This window comes from Leucopleurus acutus (genome assembly GCF_964270905.1).
Source record: "Leucopleurus acutus genome assembly, chromosome: 1".
NCBI lineage: Eukaryota > Metazoa > Chordata > Mammalia > Artiodactyla > Delphinidae > Leucopleurus > Leucopleurus acutus.
This window is the reverse complement of record NC_139142.1, coordinates 64,850,268-64,876,175: the sequence shown is the minus strand read 5'-3', so window position 1 is coordinate 64,876,175 and position 25,908 is coordinate 64,850,268. Positions and strand designations below refer to the sequence as shown.

The 25,908-nt window shown below is 37.5% G+C and overlaps 1 protein-coding gene across 12 annotated transcripts in view; it reads left to right on the top strand.

The window, feature by feature from the left end:
• NPAS3 (neuronal PAS domain protein 3) overlaps window positions 1-25,908 on the top strand; it is a gene marked incomplete at both ends in the record, with an annotated part of 868,696 nt that overhangs the window by 272,981 nt on the left and 569,807 nt on the right. For 9 of the 12 annotated variants that reach the window (XM_082853402.1, XM_082853400.1, XM_082853397.1 and 6 more), the window contains one exon: window positions 329-573. In XM_082853402.1, the coding sequence (XP_082709528.1) occupies window positions 329-573 (245 nt within the window). Of the gene's footprint in view, window positions 1-328; window positions 574-684; window positions 736-25,908 lie in introns of all 12 variants that reach the window. The other 3 variants (XM_082853393.1, XM_082853404.1, XM_082853403.1) reach the window with 1 other exon arrangement.

Genomic DNA, 25,908 nt, shown 5'->3' with positions numbered 1-25,908 from the left:
TTGCTCATAGCTGATAACATCAAGCATCACCTGTAAACCTTATGTCTTAGAAACAATATATCTCAGTGCGTAGGTGATTGGAGGAAAAAACTTAACAAGCAAACTATTTTTACTCATTGCACTTGAGTTTATGGCATATAAGCCTAGAAGTAGAATTTATGGTTTTAGAGGTCATTGTCTGGAACTCCTTTTACTATGTCCCTGGAATTTTGAAGATGATTTTGGTAGATTTTTGCTGGGGGAAAAAAGAAGTAAAAAGAAAAGCAGTTTATGCTTGATGACAGAGTCACATGTTCTAAACAACACTTTTCCACTCCTTTGATTCCAGTTTACAAGCATTGAGAAAGGAGAAGTCCCGGGATGCTGCTCGCTCCCGCCGGGGGAAAGAAAACTTTGAGTTCTATGAATTGGCCAAGTTGTTGCCTCTTCCTGCAGCCATCACTAGCCAGCTTGACAAGGCCTCCATCATTCGACTTACAATTAGCTATCTGAAAATGAGAGACTTTGCTAACCAGGGGGACCCTCCATGGAACTTGCGAATGGAAGGCCCTCCACCTAACACGTCAGTAAAAGGTAAGGTTTTAGCCACTGTTCATCCTGGAATATGGTGGTCTGTAGGTGTCTCTAAGATGAAATGTTTACCATCATCCTTTCTTCTTTTCCTGCATATCAAATCCTTTAAAGGGATACAAATGTGGAAATCTGAACTCTGCATGAGAAAGACACCATGTGAAGGTGAAATAAACCTCTTCTATTTCTATTTTATTTTCAAAAAGTCTGTCAGCCTAAATATTCTATCACTATAGATAAGGTTTCAGGGAAATGAGAATGAAATGACTTAACGTTAATATGCTTCTTGGGTTTAATTTATGTTATGCTAATACATGAAAATTATTATTAAGGGGTGGAGTATGAGAATATTTGTTAAAGGGTAGGGCTGATATTTTCTGGTTTTAGTTACAAAAGAGAGGATGGGAGCGAAGTACAACTATAGCAGGCATTTTGAGTAATGATTTCATTGACCAACAAAATGATCAATGTATGTATTAATGTTTCAACTCTATGCATATTGCATAAAGTTTATAAATATAAACATGTATTTGTGCCCCCAATCATTGGTGCAGTTTCCCTTAAAACTTATTACTTAGAAATTTTAGGCCTTCTTCACTCTGATACTTAAGAGGGTTATTTTCTTGTTTGTTCTTGAAACGCCTAATAATTGATGAGATTTTAAACATATGAATATGCATGCATATGTTTATTGATGTACATGTGGTGTTGGCCATTGATTTTCTGTCCTGAAAATGTATCATTCAAGGCATGGGACGGGATCTGCTGGGTTTTGTGCTTTAACCTTGTATCTAGGCCCTTGATGAGCATGGAATAAAATTGGACATTTGGTGGAATTGTAGGCAGCCTCCTCTGGGGGAGGAATTAGATTCTTTAGTTATGTGATTACACCTTGACAATGACTTATGAAGTCCCTGTACTCTTGGCTGTTGTAGGGAAGGGTACTAGGGGAGAGCTATAACCTATTATAGGATTCAAATTAAAACGAAGGGTCAAAAGCAATGACTATTGACAATTCTGTGCTAAGAGGTATAAGCATATGTATGTATGTACCTGTGTGAATCTGTTTGTATCTTTGCTCTTGTTACTTAGAGATTGTGTTTCTTAGGCTTATTAGAGAAAGAAAATTAGAATTCAAATTGTAACAGGTTATTTTTCTCTAGAGCAGGGGTTGGGAAACATTTTATGTAAAGGCCATATAGTAAATATTTTAGTTTTGGGGGAGTACTCAACTCTGCCATTGTAGCATGAAATCAACCATAGATAGCATGTAAACAACAGGGTATGGCTGTGTTCTAATAATACTGTACTTACAGAGCAGGCAGCGGCCACCAAATTTGGCCCACAAGCCAGAGTTCACAGACTCCTGCTCTAAGTATAAGAATGACATTGGAAGGTTGAGAAGAACGGACAACAGAGATAGCTCTCAAGGGCAGGGTGTAAGTATAAGGTAGCACAGTACAAATAAACCAAGGCACATTCATGCTGTTCTTTTACAGCCCTTCTGCCCTTAAGAATGTTGATGTCAACTCGGTAATACACCAGTCCATGTTGCAGATGCTAAAGTAGTGGTGAATTTTCCCAAGCTAAAGACGTGAATATAATCCTAGTGAATACTTAAGAGTTTATTCAGTAGGTTGTCTTTGGGTTCATTCCACATCATGTAAGATGAATGGATAAATACAACAGGTTAGAAATCACACAACATGCAAAATATATTCTTAATCTTATTATTCCATTTGAAATACATTGAGGGACTAGACTTATATTAACTTTTTTAACATAATTATCTTTTATTTCCATCTTTTCTTTAAGAGAGTTGGCAGTTTATAGGCTTCCTTGGTAGTGGCGGCTGCCAAACTAGAACAACCTAATGGTTCCACGATCTGTCCGTTCTTCTACGATGTGATAATTCTGCTTGCTTTTAGAATCATGGCCTTTTAGAGGTGCACAATTATAGATACTATAGAACTAAGCCCTCATTTTACAGGTGAGGGAAATGAGGTAGAAAGGGTTTATGGTTAAGTGTTAGAAGATCTAAAACTAGAATCCCGTGGTTCTGCTTTTCTGTCTAGGGTTCCTTCTATCAGATATCATTTCTAGCAGTGATACTTGATTTCTATCACTATCGTCAAACATTCCAGGTGAGAATGCTCTCAGCTGTGGACTATGGCTAATAATTCATTTTTATTTTGTGACCTTCAGTCAGCTCAACTCCGTAACTACTAATGATGAAGATGGATAAAAACAAGATAAAATATGATCTCTGCCCATAAGGGTGTTTCAGTCTTTGGAGGAACATGGTGGTGTCAGTGAGAAAAATGTGGAGGTTGGGATGGATGTTTTGAAGCCTGGAAAGAGATGCCAGATTTTATTACTTAAAAAATTTTATCCAGACTATGGTAGAGCATCCAATTTGGCACATGCATATTCTCTCTATTAGGAAACTGATGATAGTCTAGAACTGAAGACCATACTGTACTGAAGTATAGAGACTCTATCCTGTTTACCTTGGCTCTCAAATGTTGCTAGGAATGCAATGGGCACTTTCTATAAGCTGCTTCTGCTGTATGATATATGTATTTTTTATTGGTTTGCTCTAGTTCTATGATGCAAACCTGTTACTCATTCTGATCAAACATTCATGAAACAACAGCAAAAGAAATTCATTTTAATTTATTAAGGTCTTCTGTGTTGTGCCCTTGAAGGAGTTCATATGGATAAACAAGCTTATGTAAATAGCCTGCAGCATCATGTGAAGTACAGTTCATAATCCAACAATAAAACGATAGACATTATGCTTCGTGCTTCTCCAAGCAGTCTCTTGAATAAACCTAAAGGCATTTGGAAATTTATATGAAAAGTACTTACACAATGTAGGCAACATTTCTTTTTAATGCGATGAGTTGTTCACGTTAATAATTAAATTTCAAAACTTAAATTTAAATTTGTCCCAAACAACTATATAGAAATTTAATCATTTTAATTTACTGCTTCAGAAAGGTCCTTTATTCTGCCCTGTGTTCATTACATCTTTTCTTAAAGTCTATAAAGTTTGATGAGTTTGTTTTGTGATGCCAATTGTGTACAGATTATTACAAGTTATGCTTGCAGAAAGAACACTCAGGTGACAGTGTGTAATATGTCCTGAGTCAGTTACTTCGTGGAAGTGATACGTTAAGCAATTGGAAGGTAACAGATAGTTTTTCCTATTATTTTAGAAATATCTCTATTGTTATAATACAGATCAAATCTACAATGAACGTTATGCATTATTCAAAAAATGACCAGGCATTCTCAGCAGTGTTTTAGCTAAATAACTGATGATTGTAACCTTTAAAGAAATCTCATTGTGGTGACTGTTGGTAAATCACTTCTCCATTCATAGTAATCTCTATTTAGAGGCTATCTAGAAACCATTATATCTTTTATTAATCTTAAAAGCAATGGCTGCTGATTTGACATTTGCTAAAACTAGATAAATTTTCTGTCTTTCTAATATCAATCACAGACTTCAGTCAATTTTTGGAGTATATCTGCTGCAACTCTATTAATCCAGGAATATTTCCCACTGTAAGCATAAGTTTTATTTCACTTTAAACGCTGCAGCTTTTAAACAACAATTTGCCTATATGTGTGACAAGCCAGAATGCTACAATATGTAAAATACAAGACATTTTTAGCCTTTGGAAGGGAACAATTGAAAAATATGCAAGACAACTGGTGATTAAAATTGACTGAACACATTAGGGAAGAACTTTAGTATTTTCATGGAATTTCCTTTCACTATTTCAGGCATCTATTGTGACTTAATGTAGATGTTTCTGAGAGGAGAGGAGACTTGCAGGTCTTTATTTCAGCAACTTATAATCTATCTTTCGCCAAAGACCAGACTGTTACTTAAGCAATGATGTTTAATGGATTCATTTAAGTCAGTCATGTAGGGTAAATGAGGATAGGATATCCTTCAGAGCGACACTGCGTTACTACTATAATGATTGTCTCCAAGATTCATATAGCATTTTATAAAATGGTTCTAGTTCCATAGAAGGTAGAGATTCCAAGACACTCTGAGTGATAGGTCTTCTTGGTTTAAGCAGCTCCAAGGTCTTTTTATTCCTGTTCTGGTATTTTACTGTGTGCTGGCACACATTTACCTCTGCCAAATGACATTCATGTTTGGAGGCAAGTGTCATATTCCCTGTTATTAAAAAACATGTAAAATAAAAGTTCTTAGAATCAATACATGGCATGTATACCAGCATGTGGTATTTTTTCTTTTTTAAACACCAGTAAATGATAGAGCCCAGGGTGAACCCTTAGGTTGTGAAAAAGAGCTTTCTATAAGGCTAGGAAAGTAGGAGAGAAGATGGAAACTTGGTGCTTGCTTGTTTCCTATTCTTAACTCCATCATCCTCAGTAGACTGAGAGCCTGACTCCCCATTCTAGTCTCTAGTTTCATTTGCCTCAACCCAAAGTCAGTGGTGGCATGAAATGGAAATAAAACCATCCAAAAGCTGAGCTGACTATGTTCATTCCTGCCTATTTTGGTAGCAAGTGCCAAGTTTTACTAGTATGTGAAAATAAGTGATATAATTGCCTTTTCTTAGATATGCTTCCAGGAAGGCTCTTTAATTACACGTTATTATCCTTTAATATCTTTCCGATGAAGTTAATCACTTCTGAAAGAAGTTCATTTAAGAACTAACCTTTTACTTTCTTTAGTTTTACATCATGATGGGATGAGCAGTGTTGATGTCACCACACATCCCTAGGATCTCCATCTTTGATGCTGGACAGGAAGCGCTTTCTGACAAATATGGGCTTGATGGTAGAGTAAGTCCCGGAGACTCTAATTCTGTTAAGTTTCACATGTTATCAGGAAAAGCTTTGCTATTTACGAAGGGGGAGACTCTAGTCTACCTGTAGCATGAAGAATGTAAAAAGCATGGCTGGGTTCTTGCCCCATGCCGCTGTCGAAGAATTTGATTGGTCATCATTATCTTCAGTGCATCTGGCACTATTGAGCATGTAGAATTAGCCTCGACTCCAAACACCGACTCAAGGAAAGCGTATTTATGAGAGTATGATGTGAGCGTGTGAAAATCCAGGTGTCCTAGTTAGCTGTGCTGCCAGGGCCACCAGCAATCCCAATATCTTAGAATCATGTCATAAAGCTTTTACCCTTCACGTGGCTGCATGTAGTGTGGAGGTTGGCAGACCTAGGCTGGGCTTAGCTGTGTGGTTCTACTTCTTGCTGCAGCTCTGGCTGGGCTTGACTTCCTGCTTAGGGTTCAGCTCAGGTCTGCCCGCTGTCAAGGAGCAGCAGATATTTGGGAGAAGCTCTTTTCATGGTGATGACAAAGGTATAAGAGGGGTGAACAAAAACAATACCTCTTACGGAAATTTTTGTGGAGACTTCTGGAAATGTGGACAAAAGAGTGCATGTGTACTCTTTTTGCATCCTACAACAGGATTCATCTGTCTGTCCCTTTCTCCGTGGTCATCTCCTTTTTTTCCAGCAACACCGACTACCCAAACATTTATGCCTTTGTACGTGCCACCATCTGACTGGATTGTCCTTTTTCTTCTCTTGGTTTTGCTGAACTAGTCATCTTCCAAAAGCCAGCTTAGATTTACTTGCTGAATTAATCTTCTCCCCTTCCCCAGAATATTAGTCATTTCTTTCTATAGCTTACTGATATACCATCTGTTGCTTTAGTATCAATTCACAATTCGTCATATACTTGTTTCTCTATATTTAGACTACGAACAATTTGAGGGAACAGTCTGGGTCATCTTATATCTGTGTATGTCTCCATGTGCAGTACCCAGGAAAGTAAGTCTTTAACCATGTTTTCAAATTAAATTGTATGGAATTGGATTGTATCTTGGCATTGCTATTAGCACAGCTAAACAATGCTGATGAAAGCTATGGGTGGGCCTACATCATAAGCTAGGAAGAAGAAAAATAAAGGGAGAGTAAAAACAAAAGGCAGGGCAGAAGAAAAATATGGGGGAAATGATGGGAATAGTGTGAAACCAAGGGGAAAAACACAGTGTACAGAGTAGGACCTAGGAGGAGTGGTAGCCTACCTCTGCCTCCTGCCTTCTAGGACGAGTCCCTACCCTGTAATGGCCTTCCCCTGCCAACATATTTCTCTCTAATGTACAGGCTGAGGAGTTGAAAGTTAAAAAAGAAATAGTGTCAAGAAACCCTAAGTGTCCTGTGTGTGTGTATTCAAGTCTATTCAACACATGTCTCAGTGCCTTCTCTTAGTAAGTCCTCTGAGTCCTCTGCTGAATATTGTGGTGGGGACAAATAGAGAAAGTATAAGGCATGGTCCTGACCTTAGAGGTATTTATCATTTCTTGAGAAATACATTTGGAAAAAAAAGAGAGGAAGGAAGGAAGATTCGAGCTTTTGATATAGTTAAAGGTACCATGTGACCTAGGACAAGAAGGCCAACAGAATCTTGGGTTTAAGGATCATACACAGATCATCTGTTTCAATCCCTTTGCTGTTGTGTTGAGCAAACTGATGTAGAGGGAAGTTTAGTGGTACAAAGTCAAAAACAAGCTTGGGACTGGAATTTGAACCTCTGGAATCCCAATTCAGCACATTTTCCTCCATTTCTAAGTTTAGCATATGTCACCAGCTGTCCATCAGTATCCCTTTTTCCTCTTTACATTATACATGAACATATGTGCACATATATGGCTCATGTGTAGAGATCTGCCCTCCTTAGATCAAATGTTATCACTGTGTCCAAATTCAGAAAACGTTTTTAGGCTATTCAAAGGTGGAAGATTTAAAATTCAGTGAAAAGAATTCTTTTAAAAAGGTATTAAATGCTAAAATTAGAGGAAGCTGTGTGAAGAGTCTGTGAGGACTCTGTTAACTTTGCAACAAATCTATACATCTAAAATCATTCCAAAATAGAAAGGTTATGTTTTTAAAAAGCACTATAATTTACTCTCATGACAGAAACTTAAGAAAAACCGATCTCTCCCCAAATGGAAACTTGTGTCCCAGTTTCCTACTTTTTCAACTGGTCACTGTTGACTCCCCACAGGCTTAACCTTCTCTAGGGCTTCATAGGTTGGTTGTATTGTTTAAGAAATGTGATCAACAATTTTAATAACAGCAGGATATGGAAGAAATAAGGTTGATTGAACTGTTTACATATGGTTTTCTTCAAAACTTTGTAAATGACTTATTTCCATCAGTAAGGAGTCATAGGAGCACAAAGGTACACCCTGGTTATTCTCCCTCCTTTTTTCACTAAAAGTTATGACTAGTGCTACATTGTCAACCACTGCGCCACCAGGGAAGCCCAGAGTGGAGTTTAAAAAAAAAAAAAAAAATTTATCGGCTTCCCTGGTGGCGCAGTGGTTGAGAGTCTGCCTGCCGATGCAGGGGACACGGGTTCGTGCCCCAGTCCGGGAAGATCCCACATGCCTCGGAGCGGCTGGGCCCGTGAGCCATGGCCGCTGAGCCTGCGTGTCCGGAGCCTGTGCTCCGAAACGGGAGAGGCCACAACAGTGAGAGGCCCACGTACTGGAAAAAAAAAAAAAAAATTTATCTTCAGAGCTAATGTGTGTTCATGTAATGAACTTACTGTAGTGGCCAACATAACTAAATTGTGTGCCAGCCAGGGGTATCATGTGGCCAGTTTTGCTAGGTTTCCATGGATGCACGCCATCTTCTGCATTGCGTATATTGCAGAAAAATTAAGTGTAAGTCATTTTAAGTCATTGACATGATCTGGCTTACTTTTTCCTCTGCTTCCTCAATTTAATGTTGTATATGATCCAAATGAGGGCTCTTCAGATAGTCTTCTCTAGATGCAGGATCTTATTAAAGAGAAACAAGATTAAAGCTTTGTCCACCTAAGACTATTGTTTGGTCACTTTGACTTAACTAGTCAAACAGCTGGTCACTTCAGTTAAATAATTATTTTGATTTATTTTCCCACGTAATTTATTATTTGTTTGATTCAGCTGGGGAATTAAGGCATGATACGACTGTAATCATCATGAAAAAATTACTAGAAATAAGAAATTTGAGATGCGTATATCAAGAACCCAACATTATTATCAGCATTAGCATGAATAAGATTGGTAAAGCTAAGCTAGTGATTTACAGGTAGAGTTGAACATGTCTCCAAAACCATGTGTACATAAAGTGAAGACCTATGGCTAAATTGTCCAGTATAATTTAATTTTCACAACTTACGAACCTAAACATTTTACTAAAGGAACAAAACACAGTCACTAGGAAATAGCTGCTGTGGTCTCTGCCATAGTCCATGGAGATCAGTCCATCACTGGGTGTTGAAAGAGTGCTCAAAGGGTGAGCGCTACTGTGTGCAGTAGTTGGAAGAAACTGAAATTCGTGATTTCATAGTCAGAACTTCCCAAAGCACTGTAGAGACTTAAAGTATTCAGTAATGTTTTGTAATTAAAGCACATCCCTCACATATAATTTTACAGTTTGGGAAATAAGGCTGTGTTGAATATCAGCACTGATGATGAAAACAGACTGTGTACACAGTTTGGGTTTTATATAAATACTTTAAAATACTGGCTTTCTTCTATAAAAATAGACGAATAGTATCCAGGTTTTTACAAGAATTTTAGCATAAAAGCAAAATTGCTATCATTTTGAAAAGAGACGTGAAGATCTCATAAAAAAAATTGTAAAGTGCAGTATATGCTGGAGAGTTATGAAAGGAAAATTGGGAGGCCAATGCAGGTAAGCCTCACTTTGGGCATACTCAGGAACTTTTGTAAAGTGGTGCAGTGATATTTTCTTACCTGACACATGACCTAACATGTTCTTCATTGTATGTCCGATGGAAACTGAGCTCCTGAAGTAGTAGAAAAAATCTGTAACAAGTTGTTCAGGCTTTGCTGTTCTGTAATTTACATTTGCTGAGCAATCAGATCAAACCTCCTTGTTCTGAGTCACACTTTTTTGCTATATGAACATCTCGTCTTGGGAAACTTAAATAATACCTTTTACTAAGATTAGAGGAGGGAACTCTTGTAGGGAGTTCTAAGAATCTATAACAAAGGCACTGTCCTTGTAAACAAGGCCAGTGGAGCCAGCAAAATGTATGAATGCAATGGAAGCTAGAGACCCCAGTCATCTTAATGTGTCATCAGGATTCCTTGTTAGCGACAAGGTCTTGGTCAGTGAAGTTGGAGACTCCTGAGTTCAAACCTTTGTGACTCTGAACACGTGAAATCTCTTTGGCCTCAGTTTTGTCTTCGAAAAAATGATGCAGTTGAGCCTGAGGATCCAACTGGTCTCATACTGCAGGAATCCTCTGCTGTTTGGGGAGGCTTAAGTTAACATAGAAACTGAAGACATCCTCACTGAAGACATGTGAGGATTCCTATTGATGATTTTTATCGTGTGTTAAAGCTAAGTTTTCTTTGTTTTGTGTGTGTGTAAGATTGTATTTCCAAAATGATGTTAATCAGAAGGAAGAGATTGTCAACATGTAGTATTTATTTTGAAATAGTTTTAGGGTTTCTAACATGTAAAAAGTCTTAACTTGTGTCATATGACAGAGCAGAGGAAATTTAGAGCCTTTCTTAAATAATACAAGTGATTTGGTGAAGTTAAGGCAACTTCGTGTTATCTGAATACTTAAAATAACAAGGTCTATGAAGTTGGTTATATAAATTATTAATATGTGGCTATTTCCTCAAGATGCTAAGAAAACAAAAGCACTCTTAAAATAGACTGTTTCTGAAATGAAGGGTCATTTATTAAAATGAGTATAGTTGACATTTGCCTTCTCAGGATTTTGGCTTTATAGATAAAATTTTATAGTTGGTTTAACACAACAATTTTTTGTTGTTGTCATTAGAGATCTGGAATGGGTTATATTTCTATTTTCATTCTACTCATCTATTCATCCTCTGAGTGTTTGAATGCTTATTAAATTGCAAGCCTCTGCAGAGGATGCAAAGAGGGAAGAAACGGAACCTTCTCCTCTAGGAGATTATAGTCTAATGGGAGTGACACACATGCTCACCAAATAAGAAGGAAAGATATTATTCATGTTGAAAGAGGTCTAAGCAAAGTACTGTGTGATAACAGACAATGATTAACAGCAAATGGGGAGACCAAGAAGTTACTCTGTTTTTTAAAAATTTTATTTATTTATTTAATTTTGGCTGTGTTGGGTCTTCGTTTCTGTGCATGGGCTTTCTCTAGTTATGGCGAGCCGGGGCCATTCTTCATTGTGGTGCGCGGGCCTCTCACTATTGCGGCCTCTCGTTACGGAGCACAAGCTCCAGACGCGCAGGCTCAGTAGTTATGGCTCACGGGCCTAGTTGCTCCGCGGCATGTAGGATCTTCCCAGACCAGGCTCGAACCCGTGTCCCCTGCATTGGCAGGCAGATTCTCAACCACTGCACCACCAGGGAAGCCCAAGAAGTTACTCTTTTACCTGGACTTTAAAGATGGGTAGGATTTTAAATTGCACAGTTTTTCACAGGTGAGTATATTGAATCTATATAAGGTACTTTAAAATATATAGTTTTATTATTTTCCAAGAAAACGATTTCATGAATTTCTACTTTTAAGTAAGTATTTTTCCAAGTCTTTGTTTTAGATATCCATTGGTGTTGGATAATATATTATGCATAAATATAGTTAAAGCTGTAAACACAGTGACAGTTCATTAGAATTGTGGTCCCTCAGTTGTTAAGTAAGCTTATGAAGGTTTTCCTTTAAGAAGAGCGTTTTAAACTGAATACCCAAATGCCATGTAGAACGTGGAATACTTGTGTATATTTCTATTATCTGACCATATTCTCAAATAACCCAAAGCATGAATCACATACCATACTTATAAACTAAAAGATTAATCAAATATAATCTAGTATCTTTCCTCTAATATATTAGCTTTTTATAGAGTTGGAAGGAAGGCTGAAATGAGGTGTATTTTTTCATTTGACAATCCTGATACGCATAATTCATAGATTAGCATCTCAAACCTGGATATAGGAAGGCTCAGATTAGAAGAACGGCTGCCATCCTGGGAGCCTCTCAGTGGAATGGCCGAAGTTCAACTGTACCACTGGAGCAGTGGCCGGAGGGTCAGGTGCTCACCTTGGCACCCAGCTCACACGCGTCCCACTAAAGCCTGAAACTGGGAGGGAAAACTAGACGGCATGGAAGAGAATGTTTTGCACTTTTATTTCATTTAAATTAGCACAAAGGGAGGGAACAATTTTGCTTCACATGTGAAGTCAGTCATTTCTTGGGTTGCTAGCTCAATGTTTTAGCAGAACAGCTGTTCAGTACAATGTGGCTTTCTACAAGCAATATTTCTACTGCTAGAAAAGTGGCAGTCTGCCAAAGAGAGTGCCCAGACCAACCCCTCAACAAAAAAAAATCTTTTGTCAACGACTCTAATAATTTGTACAATTCAGGAAAGGGGGTGGTGGCACAGTCTTTGCAGATGTGCATTTATGATGCTATTTTTAAGCAGAGTAGCATGAAAGAATAGATTCATATGAGTCGTAAGTTGATCATTCATTTTAAGCATTTGGCTTCTGCTCTTGCTAAAATTTCATTCTGTGCAAAGAAAACACAGCCAGCCTTGAAGCGAGGTAAGGCAGGGTGTGACAACAAGATGCAATTTTTCATTTTCGAACCTGTGATGCTTGCTCAAAAACAAGCATCATTTTTCCCCACTAAAGAAATAAATGCAGTTTTCTGATCCCGTCTCAGTAGAAACTTGCTACCCTTCAGCATTTTGAGGAAATAAACTCTTAATGAACCTGCGTTCTTTTACAGCAGTCCATTCTCTGAAAATGAGTTTAAGTGCTGAAGGAAATGCCAGAAGCATTTATGCAACCAGCACCAAATTAATGTGTGTTAATTCTCTGTAGTTTAACATCATAGGTGCCATGCAGTTTTTCTAGTATCAAAACCAGGTCTATAAATGTAAGACCAGACACTATAAAACTCTTAGAGGAAAACATAGGCAGAACACTCTATGACATAAATCACAGCAAGATCCTTTTTGACCCACCTCCTAGAGAAATGGAAATAAAAACAAAAATAAACAAATGGGACCTAATGAAACTTAAAAGCTTCTGCACAACAAAGGAAACCATAAACAGGACGAAAAGACAACCCTCAGAGTGGGAGAAAATATTTGCAAATGAAGCAACTGACGAAGGATTAATCTGCAAAATATACAAGCAGCACATGCAGCTCAATATCAAGAAAACAAACAACCCAATCCAAATATGGGCAGAAGACCTAAATAGACATTTCTCCAAAGAAGATATACATATTGCCAACAAACACATGAAAGGACGCTCAACATCACTAATCATTAGAGAAATGCAAATCAAAACTACAATGAGGTATCACCTCATACCAGTCAGAATGGCCATCATCAAAAAATCTACAAACAATAAATGCTGGAGAGGGTGTGGAGAAAAGGGAACCCTCTTGCACTGTTGGTGGGAATGTAAATTGATACAGACACTATGGAGAACAGTAAGGAGGTTCCTTAAAAAACTAAAAATAGAACTACCATATGACCCAGCAATCCCGCTACTGGGCATATACCCTGAGAAAACCACAATTCAAAAAGAGTCATGTACCACAATGTTCATTGCAGCTCTACTTCCAATAACCAGGACATGGGAGCAACCTAAGTGTCCATCAACAGATGAATGGAAAAAGAAAATGTGGCACATATATACAATGGAATATTACTCAGCCATAAAAAGAAATGAAATTGAGTTATTTGCAGTGAGATGGATGGACCCAGAGGCTGTCATACAGAGTGAAGTAAGTCAGGAAGAGAAAAACAAATATCGTATGCTAACACATATATATGAAATCTAAAAAAAAAAAAGAAAAAAAAAAGGTTCTGAAGAACCTAGGGGCAGGACAGGAATAAAGATGCAGACTTAGAGAATGGACTTGAGGACACAGGGAGGGGGAAAGGTAAGCTGCGACGAAGTAAGAGAGTAGCATGGACATATATACACTACCAAATGTAAAATAGATAGCTAGTGGGAAGCAGCTGCATAGCACAGGGAGATCAGCTCGGCGCTTTGTGACCACCTAGAGGGGTGGGATAGGGAGGGTGGGAAGGAGATGCAAGAGGGAGGAGATATGGGGATATATGTATACATATAGCTGATTCACTTTGTTACACAGCAGAAACTAACACAGTATTGTAAAGCAATTATATGTCAATAAAGATGTAAAAACAAAAACAAAAACCAGATCTAGTCTCAGATCTGTCTTCTGCGCTTTGGTTCTCCAAAATCTACAGCAACGGATACTGCTAGCTTTGATTCCAGTGATGGAGTTAAGAAAATAAAATGATTTTTATAAACTCTAGGCCCCTGGGAAAGTACTCTCAAACTTCCCTTAATAACAGAGGGTAAAATCTGATATAATTCTCATCTTTGTTTTTATTCGACAATATAGATGGTATTTACATGGGAGAGAATTAGACCATCTACCCTATATTATTAAAATATAAAATCACAGTGAAGAGTAGCCCCCGCTCGCCACAACTAGAGAAAGCCCGCGCACAGCAACGAAGACCCAACACAGCCAAAAAATATATATATGTATAAAATCATATACTCAAAATGGCATACAATTTAATACGGATTCATTCAGTGAGGGTGATCATTAGAGCAAAGACGACCCTGGAAGTTTTGCTGCCTGTATCAAAACCTTCCTCTAATTCTGAGAGTTGGGGTCTTTTTTATTGTTGTTTTCTCTTTTTAAAAAATCCAATCTTTTCATATTCTGAATAGTGTAAAAAATAATCAATTAAATGGAGTTTTGTGTGTTATTAACCAGGAGTAGTTTTGCTTCACTTAAAATTCAGTGCACCCATATCATACGGTCCCCTCAAATTTTAACATTATATATATAGATAAATGAAAAAGCATTAACTTTGATTATGGGAACTTACTAAGATATGTTATTTTATTTTACTAATGAACGTATATCTTTAAAATTAGTTATTCGGGTGACCTGCTTCATCGTACAAGTTGCTACTCAAGTGTTTTTCAAATGTTTCCTGATTTTAATAAGGATTTACGGTGACAGTTACAATTCTGGTTTTTGTGGGTGTGTGTAAGCCCACAGTGGTGGGGTACAGCACTTTGTGAAATACAAGTCCCAGACAAATTGTTTATAAAATGTTCTTTTATAAGTAAGTTAATTAAATCACATCTTATATATTTGAGAAGATGTCTAGGTAGAGGATTTCTGTGGTAATTCATATTTTGTAAAAACTGAGTTCTTTCAATAAAGTAGGTGATGTTTCCACCAAAATATATTTTACATTCATGTTTTCAACTTCTAAGCTTTTCTAAAATAAGAAAATGGAAATGTAAACAATAAATTGGTGTTAATGACTTGTGTCTAATGGCAATATATTGCAGGAAAATATTGGGAGGCACAAAATTATCCCTATCACATTTTTGTTGCTTTACTCATATCAGGTATTACTTGAGTAGTTTAAAAGAGTCTACACTTTGTTGTTCAAGTATGGAGATCTATGATTAATTTTTATATTTTCCCCAAATCATAGAATCGACATACCTACTTTTATAGTGTACAAAGGCATTTTCGGGTATGAATTGTGTAGAAAAACATGCAAAAGATATTGCAATGCATGATCAAATTTTATAGAGCTCCGTGAGATGAGCATCATTTCCCCTTCTGTATGTAGAGTTCTTTTTAATTATTCCTGCTCTCTATGTGCAAAAGATACCTAAATCAGAAGAAAAAGGGGATGTTCCAAGACTCTTTTTTAAAGTGAACTGAGATGCTTTGTATATTGACCAGTTTTACCAAATGAAAGTCATTCTTTTTGACCCATGATATACACAGGTGGTTCAGGAGCCCCAAATCCATTAATGCTAGCCTCTGCACAAAAAGCAAGAAAGACTAAAAAAAATTACTTTTTATAAATTTATGTCTGTTACAATTCATGTAAAACTCCCATAGAGACAACTGTATGCATTTAATAACCATACCATCTTGTCTTATCAGCCATTAGGTAAGGATTGCATTGTAGCAAAAATAAATTGAATGAGACTGGCAAGTAGACAGTTGCTTAGATTGTGGTCCAATTGATATCAGGATCATTGTTTTTGTTAGCATGTGAGTAAATTAACTCCATGACAAGCAGAAAAACATTTAGATTCAATTTCTAGACTTCATTTTGGCCACAACCAGCTTGTTAGGCCAAGGTCTGGGGAGTAGGAGTGTATGGGTACCTTGGAGGAACTCATCCCTACAACAGAGCATGTTCTGCTGATTTAACAAATAACTAAACTACACTCGCTCACTCATAGCTATTTATAAGTTGAAACTGTATTATGAGGTTATAATTTCATAGTACACTAAATTTTTTCCATGTTTTTTCGCAGTGTGACACTGTACTATGAAACAGTGAGACAACTTGCCCAGTGTCAGGTTTATAATCTCCCGATCTCATTAGCTCTTTGCTGAACTCATTCTCCTCTTGTACGTCGCTCTCTCTTTTGAATTATGTCTGTGGCAAAACCTTACCCTTCGTGTGATTAATGAAAGTTGATATGTTAGTGAAATCTGAGTTCTCAGACTTCGTTCTGCAGTCACCTCTTGGCTTCCTTCTACTTCTAATATTCTTTTCCCCTTCACTTCTTTTGCTTCCATCTAAGCTATTCTTAGAGTTACTACATTTTATGATCTTGCTCAAAGAACTGCAGAGCAAAATTGTCAACACTGGTAACATTTTAAAGAACCATTTTAAACAATGCTCAGAACAGCCAGTCCAAATAAGATATTCAGGTGCAGCCTTCTCAAAGATCTTAATGTGTCACTTTGGTTTCTAGGGCATGTAGCACTGGACAGTAGACTTGGGGGATGAAGAAAACTCCCCAGTGCATTGTGGGCCACTTGTACCCAGTATGTATGACAAACCTTACATAGCACACTGATTGTGTGCAATGGATCTCTGCAGCTCCTGTTAGTCACCCGATTTGCCGAGAACTAGAACTAATAACCCTTTCAAATGTTATCAAATTGTGACAAATCCTAGACCAATCAAATTACCTAAGTGATCATTGATCATTGATTTGATATTTTAATTTTGACTGTGGCTACCTCAAGGACTTCTTGATATTTCTGTTAGTTTTTGTTAAGACCACAGATGCCAAACTAACATAGTTCATACATTTCACCAACAATGAATGCAGAATGCTGTAAATTAGCTTTATTTACAATGACTTTAAAAGAAATGAATAGGCTTTAGCATAATTAGAGACATAGCAGACACAGTGGAAATTGAGGAGAAAGCACCTGATTAGGAAGTACGTCTAACTATGTTATATGTCTGTTTGGGGTGTGAAGGGATCTGATTAGATTTCTCAATAGTGAAGGAGACAGAAGCTCTCATACGCATGTTGCCCTGCATTTTAGGTTGCTAATGATTTCGTTTTAATGTCACCGTTTAGTTTCATACTGATCATTTATACAGACAAAAAAGGAAGAAAAGAAAACTAGGAACCTGTCATCAATCATTCATTTAATCAAGTAGCAAAAGTAGATAAATAAACATACTGAGTTAATTATTCTTCTGTATGTAGTGATTGACAATAAAGTTAATTTATGCCTATTTTAACCCTTTAATATTTAATGCTGTTAGAATTAATAGCTATTAGCAGTTCTAGAAAGGACTTGGGGGTGACCTTTTCTAAAGTGTCTTAAGTTCAGTTATCATAGGACATTTATTTACTTGAAATCTATTTTGATAAAATAGTTACTTAAAAAAGTTGTAGTTATTTGCATCTAAGCATATTAACTCTATGCTACAAATATAATGGGGAACAATTGTTATGTTGGTCTGCCTCTGTTTTGCTCCTATTCAGACTCTTAGTGAAGACTTTTCTCTTTGCAAGGTGTATTTATAATGCATAAAAGGATTTGTAAAAAAAAAAAAAAAAAAAAAAAGGATTTGTAACCAGATACAAAGATGCTGTGCATTTAGGTGTTTATTAGATACCACAGTAGTGGAAAAGAAGTCTTAGCAACAGTGAAACACTAAAACATATGTCTAAGTTAAAAGGGTCCTTGAAAGTTCTAGAAATCTATGTTTGTTTTGTCAGTGTTTTTCTCAATTTTCCAGAGAAATTTCTTCTGGTGGCTATTCTTTTTTAAAAAATCAATAGTTACTTTTGTTACACTTTACAGGTGAGTGTGGACAACAAATCTAAATTGTGTAACTATTTCCTCTGGAATCTTTTTAGCACACTCGTCTAAATCAGTCTGCAGGCGAGAAATGGGGGAGCAAGAAGCAGCTGTAATGGATTTGGGGATGTAAATAGGATTTTAATTGTTGATTAAAATTATTGTGCGAAGATTTGAGGCACAAAGAGACTGTGGGTGCCTTTATGATTAGGGATGTGTTTCTTTTTGGTTGCATCTTATTAAATGATTTTTCCCTTAGCGATTTGAATGTTTAGTGTAGCCTAATTCTAACCAGTCACTGTTGTGACTTCTCTCCCAGCTCTTGTGTTTGCTTCAGCTAACAGACTAGAACTGGAATTTCAGCGGGGGGGACAACTGGGCGGAGGGGTGGCTGAACCAGAGCACATTCCACACAGAGGACACGCTTTGTGTCAACCCTCTTCTTTGCCAAAGAAGAAAAAAGTTTGCCTGTTTTTACTTGGCTTTTTTTTTTTTTTTTTCCCCCGGTACGCGGGCCTCTCACTGTCGTGGCCTCTCCTGTTGCGGAGCACAGGCTCCGGATGCGCAGGCTCAGCGGCCATGGCTCACGGGCCCAGCCGCTCTGCGGCATCTTACCAGACCGGGCACGAACCCGTGTCCCCTGCGTCGCCAGGCGGACACTCAACCACTGCGCCACCTGGGAAGCCCTACTTGACTTTTTATCAGGTTCACTATCAGTTCAGAAACCTGTAACCATAAATGGCGAGTTACGGTAGGATGTCAGGCTCCTGTCACTATTACTAGATTCTCATATTTGGTTCTCGATTGCTCACGTTGCGGTGTGCTTTCCTTAAATGTCTGGCTTCAGTGAGAGGTTTTGCTCATGAGGACTTCTGACGTCTCGAATAGATGTGGTATTGTAGTTATGTCTTGAATGGCAGAGTAAAATTTAGAAAATACACAAAATTTAAATTTTAAGCTACAAACTAGATAAAATGTTTTTTAAAATAAATATTGTCCACATTTATTAAGTTTACAATAATTATATTCAATGAATGACTCCCTCTTCCTCCTCATCCCCATTCCTGCCATAAACACCTTTAAACTTCATTTATTTCTGTGTAAATGTGCTAAAGAGAAACCCTTTCCTTCTTTTTTGTTTGTCTTCTGTTTGGCCTCCTTTTACCTGCATGCATCAATTAAGCAGTAGTATGAATGAAGAGTGGGAATTTGTGGCTTTTTTGTTCACAGAAATAATGGTTGAGCTCTTTAGCTTTTGTCCAGTTTATGGCTTTTCTTTTCCATTCACTTAGCAATCGGCAGCTAGCAGGTCAAGCATAATGCAGCTTGTAAGCCTGTGGTAACAGTAAAATCAACAACTCTGTGTTAGTCCCTTCCTCAAAGAACCCTTCAGTGTTCTTTTCTGACTTATATTTGAGAGGGGCAATAAAAACTGGGGGGGGGGGGGGGTTACCAGAGAATCTCTAAGTAGATGGTAGAGACACACATATATATTCCCAAATATGGATATAGTTTTGAAAAGAGATATTTGAAATGAAATATTTGGTGCAAATCTACTCATGTTCAGTTCATGAAGAAATAAGAAGGTTTCAATGTGGATTTTTGGTTCACGGGCCCAGCCGCTCCGCGGCACGTGGGATCCTCCCAGGCCGGGGGACGAACCCGTGTCCCCTGCATCGGCAGGTGGACTCTCAACCACCGCGCCACCAGGGAAGCCCTATTTGATGTATCTTTTAGTCATCTTAATCAGTGGTTCTGTTTCCCCGGCCTCAGGGTTTAAAGTGAGAAAAACGACAGGGCTGGTTTGCCTTCTCTCCTTCCTGAATTTCATCACTCTTTTTCTCCAGGAAAAGAATCAAGGAAGAAAGGATTTTAGGTGCTTATTATGTGCTCAGAAGTGGTGGGATGAGATTAAAGCCCTCCACCTGATCATCTGATCCTTCATTGTTTCACCTCAAGTCCTGGCTTGCTCCTGTGTGTGTCACTTACAGTTAAAAGTCAGTTGTTAACAGCTTACCTCCTTTATCTTACCTCATGGTAGTTTTACTTATTCACTTAGAATAATAAGTATATTATTATTATACTGAATCACCTACTGTGTGTTCCCAGTGCTTGGAGTTAGAAAAGTAATAGAAGATTCATTTCTGCTCTTGAAACCTTTGTGATTTATTTGTAGAAATAAGACTTGATATTAAAAACTTAGAAAACACTGGTGGGAGACTTCAATAGGTAGTAAGTTACTTAGTAAACTAAAGAACAGTCCCGGCAAGTGCCCTTCTCTATAGCCAGAGGTCTAAAGGAGTACATTCTGGAACCACAGTGGCTACACGGGAAAGTTCTTGTCCTTTCCTAGTGTGCCTTCATGATTGTTATCCTACTTCAGCCACTCGGGGATCCTATGAAGAAAGACAGGTACTCTGTGGCTTTACAGATGAGAACACTGAGGCACAAAGACAAGAGCATCTTTCAAGGTGAGATGAACTCTTAATTCTGGAGCATGTTGTTGCATTTTCCCAATGTAGGGATGCCCTGAGATTTACGGCTGGCTTTGAAGCCAACTCCCTGTGATTTTGGTTGATAAACATCTCTAGGTCCGGCCTAAACACTTTAGTCGGTGAAATGAGACACATTTTGTTTCGGTTTTCCACAAATCTTAAGAGAATGTAGCTACAAATAGTATATTCAAAGATATATTCAAAGAACACTCTGAGTTACTTGGAGAGTGTATTTAAGTTAATAGTTATCACAGCAACATTATACCGAACGTTTAATTTTTCAGTCTCTATGAGAGGTAAATCAGTGTTTTGATTTTATAACTTAATCTGTGAAGCTAAACTGAAGTATCCAAGTAGAGAGCTAGATTTTGACTTTTTCAGTGGGTTTTAGGAAAAATTTAATCTATCCTGATTGAAACCTTTTCTTAGGCTTTAGTTACTTTTTAGAAGAAACACAAATCATTTTAAACACAGCAGATCAACAACTACGGATACATATGCATGTGTTCATTTTTTCTTTCCTATAGAAAGGAAGTAGTATTTAACATTTTAAATGCTTGCCTTGACGTCACAAACTTTAGATTTCTCGTTTTTCATCATTCTCTTCGATGTAATCTTACAATTGTGGCAACTTTCATATTCTCTTTCTACTTTATTAGACAGCGCTTCCTGGAATTTGGAATGTCATTTTTCATGGTGTTTTACGGGGTAGCTCATGCACTGAAGGCATCACCTAAGTACCAGCAACGCGTTCTTGACTGAATAATGATGTATGTGGAACTTTACTTTTTTTGCCTTATAAATGGATAGCAATTTACACAGCTGTGGATGTGGGATGTTTCAATCCCAGACCATGTTGTAAGAAAAATTGAATGACAGTGAGCAAAACAGCAGTAATTATAAAACTAATTACTAAATGCTGATGATGCCCATAGGCTTTGCATAACTAAAATTAGAAAAGGAAATTGCTTTCGGCTTCACAGAGGCAACATGCTAGTTATTTCACTGTTTCAGTCAAAATGGAGGGTAGCATATAAAGTTCAATCAGGAAAACAGACATGCATACATATATATCTATGGATTTGCACATACATATATTTTTCTATGTTGAAATGTTATTCACTCTACCTTACAAATTTATGTATAGAAACTTATGCATAGATATTTACAAAAAGAAAATAAGTATATTAAAATATTTGAATGCAGTATATATACTGTGCATTTTGCATACACTATAATTACAACATTAAAATGCATATCTTTACAATATGTTTATACATGTTAGGTTTCTCGCATGTACATTTTCACTGCAGAATGTAGTATACATTTCCATCCTTGCATAAAGGATCTAATCTTTTGAATTCATAGCACATTCTTCAAAATGAAATAGCAAAAAAAAAAAACATTGATCAGCTCATAGAAAATAAAGTATCATGTTTGAGAAGACAAATGATTGATAAATCAGACGTCTACAAGGCATGCCTTTGTTCATGTTCAATTTGGAGTTAAGAAATATGTGATATTAACTCCAAAGAAATTACTGAGATTGTAAACATATTACCTGCAAACCCCAGATAATTCTAGGATTATAAATGTTAGAGCTGATATTGATAATATTCAAATAGGAAATATGGCAATAATGAATTATGTCAGTATGCATATAAATGGAAAATGATTTAATGAGTTAAAAATGTGATCATTTTAGTGAAAACATTTGCTTGTTTCTTACAATTACTAGTTGGTTTCTATTTCTATCCTTTCTGTAGTCCTGCAGACAAATGTTATAAAACATAACTCTCCTGAATAAACTGTTAATGGTTATGTTTAAGTTTCAGATTAAATATATCATGGATCAGGAAGGTGAATCATTGTTGATGCAGAGGGAAAATGAATCCTGCATTTAAAAAATTCAAGTGGTTTGAATGACCTAAAATGTAATGTTTTATTTAATTTTCTCCCACATGTTATTTCCAAAGTCTTAAGAAATTAAAATGACAAAAGATGATACTGTCTGTAGACATACATTATTGGAATGAAATCCAAGTCTAATTGAATCAAGGCTGTAATGAAATTCTTGTAACTTTTACCTAGTGGGGCAGCATGATGAGTTAGTTCTTCCCATTTGTGTTAGTGAATTTAGTAGTTAGCCCTTTTACCAAGGCAAATGGTCTAATAATGGAGGAATAAATCACAGAATGGCATATAAAATGAATATGGAAAGTCTTGCTTCATGTGTAATGTCTGGTAATTTAGTCAGCTGTAACTAATACGTATACAAGTTGGGGTAAAGTCTCAACTTTTGTAAGTTATCCAAGGTCCTGAGGGTCATAACAGATCGTTGCTGCTCATCCAGTGTCCTTCAGGTGGGAGGTTGTGTCAGTCGTGAAAATAAGTATATGATCAAGAATCCAGAGGGTTTAGGGTGATCTAAAATGATATCAGCAAATTTATATTTTTAAAAATGGCATATAGTTGGCTTCACATGCGTTACTTTTTGGCTTGTTCTTTTTTTTTTTTTTTTTTTTTTTTTTTGCCGTACGCGGGCGTCTCACTGCTGTGGCCTCTCCCGCTGCGGAGCACAGGCTCCGGATGCGCAGGCTCAGTGGCCATGGCTCACGGGCCCAGCCGCTCCGCGGCATGTGGGATCTTCCCGGACCGGGGCACAAACCCGCGTCCCCTGCATCGGCAGGTGGACTCTCAACCACTGCTCCTCCAGGGAAGCCCTGGCTTGTTCTTGGTGGGGCTCTGAGGGGAGGGGAGGGGAGAAGAGCTCTCAGCGTGTTGGTGCTGAGAAGTACTGGTTTTCTTTTAGTTGAGTGATACTAATGTGGAGTTTCAGGAGAAGGAGGGGATGGGGGTAGGAGAGATGTGTGAGCTTATCGAGAACCAATTTATCCATACAGTTACCAGATCACGACTGAGAACCCAGTGTGTGCCAGGCTTACCACCATCTCGAGAGAAAATAAAAACTTGTCTCTAGGCAGTGTGTGAACTCAAAACTTTGTCATTTTAAGTTGAGTAGAATTTTAATAGAGGACAGATAACAACAAAACCATTTTTTCAAGGGTCTTTGTTCGAAATTCGTTGTCATTTGACTCATTAAGGCAACACACAGTGTCCTGTGGGGTACGGTTTTATCAACCAGTACCAGGGAGCAAGCCTTGCTTACAGACAAGATCATTTTCTACAAATTCTCTGTCGTGTTTCACCTTGGTAATCTCCATCTCTTGTGTGCAAAAAGAAACAATTTATTTTCAACACTTGAGGGATATAGAACATCTGACTGCTGTCATAACCTATTGTTTTTAACATAAACATTATAGCTGCATTTGCCTGGAAATATTTGCCCATGATTGTGTAAATCTGAGCCGGGTACAGGAGTGTCACCTTGTGCTCTCCAGCATCAAAATTGAGACCTATCGCCTAGAAAGTGCAGTTTGTTCCCTTCACAAGCATTTACTTCAACAGAATTAGAAATAGATTTCCTTTTCATAATTGAGTTAAACAGTGCAGTAACTGAAGAAAAACTTATGAGAGAACGCATTGCTTTTAACTGTAGCATATAGAACCCCTCAAATGTGGCTGAGGGCCTACTATATTTTCCTTTATCAAAAGATGATTGAGGGCTTCCCTGGTGGTGCGGTGGTTGAGAGTCCGCCTGCTAATGCAGGGAACGCGGGTTCGTGCCCCGGTCCGGGAAGATCCCACATGCCGCGGAGCGGCTGGGCCCATGGCCGCTGAGCCTGCGCGTCCGGAGCCTGTGCTCCGCAATGGGAGAGGCCACAACAGTGAGAGGCCCGCGTACCGCAAAAAAAAAAAAAAAAAAAAAAAAAGATGGTTGATTGCTTAATGATTGAAGTACTGCTAAAAAGCTTATTTCACATTACTGGAGAAAATGTGCTTTACATCAATTGCACAGTGTAATGCTTTCTATTATTTTGGTAGAATTGTTTTACCTTGCATAGAAGCATGCATACGAGAGAGAATGATTTGAGAATCTTTTGTGATAGCCCAAGATATCTGAAATATGTCATTCAGGAAGAGGTTTCCTTGGAAAGCTGGAACGCTTTGCTGTTTGCTCTGTTCACTCACTTACAGAATATCGCTTTCGACTCAACATTTATCTGGTTTAAAACCAAAATAAATGTTTATATTAGGCTAATTCCTGGCTCTATTTTTGTATCTCTACTATTATTTTCCTTTCTTACCCACTTCTAATTTTATATTTCCTATGCCCCTTAAGCCTTATTAAAGAATCTTTGGAGCACTGTGAGTTATATAAAAAGAATCATTGTCTAATTTTATTACATGCAGTGAAGCCTTCCTTTGTATTTCCACCTTTGTCTACGAAATTTTCACTTATCATTGAGCTAGAGTAAGCACATTATAAAATATATTATTATAAGCACTTATAAAATAGTTTACTCTTTTTTCTGATTAATATTCTTCTTTAATCATCTCTGGTTCATCATTGTAGAAGGCAAGGGAACATTTGTTTTTCCCCCATGACTTCTCCCAGGGTTGGTGGCTCTGACTTTTCCTCTCTTGAGAGACCACATCACCCCACCTCCCTTTTTGGTCATTATTTTGAACTGTTTTACAGCCGGTTCCTAGTCTGACATCACTTTGTGAGCTTTTAAAATGTTGTTTCCAAGCACCTCTTTGGGACTTACTATTTCTGCTCTCACATAGCCTTTTAATTGACTGATCAGTTGCCATTTTAGAAGTTTTTTCTGTGGGTTTGGCCTCTATAGCCCTCTTTGTGTTCTTTTTCATTTTTATACTAATAATTACAACACTTCCCAATTAATTGCCATTTGTGAATATAATTGATGTGTTTCCTCCCTCTCCAGACCACTAATGAAGATGTTAAATAAGTCTTAGCGTGAGGCTAGCCTCAGCAGAATTCAACGGGCATATTAGAGTTCAGTATAGCTCTATTTATTTTCTCTGCCTTTAAGAGTGCTTCTGGTTGAGACATTTTAATTCATTTTCTAGGATTTCACAGTAATGGAGCCCTGCATGAAGTGTCTGTCCAGATACATAATGCCTAATGAACTCTCTATGATTTTCTGAAAACTAAAATTATTGATTTACTTATATATCTGAGAATCTTAGAAGCATTGTTTGTATTCAAGACAGTGAAAACAAAATGCTTTTTGTGAATTTAATATGTGAAATATGAGACAAATTAAACTGATTTCTCCATGTTTTGCAGTATTGGCACAAGGGAGCGCATCAAAGGTGTTTAACACAAATAAACTATGTAGCTTTCTTAGAAGAGTGTGCTTCCATTTCAACCCAACAATATTGGGTCCACTTTCTCTATGATCAGAATATTACAAAGGGAGTGGGGAATAATTTATATCAGAGGTTCTGTGACGGAATGAAATGGAACTCTTTTGAAGTATGATCTCTGAAAGCACAGCATGAAGCTCAAATAAAGTGAAGGACATTCGCTATTACAAGTAATGTCCTTAATAATCTTGTTAGTCTAGTCTCCCTCTGTATGAGACAAATGGAACATTATTGGCTTATGGGCTGTAGTAAATAATTTAGTTTCCAATATTCAGGCTGCTTTGACAGTAA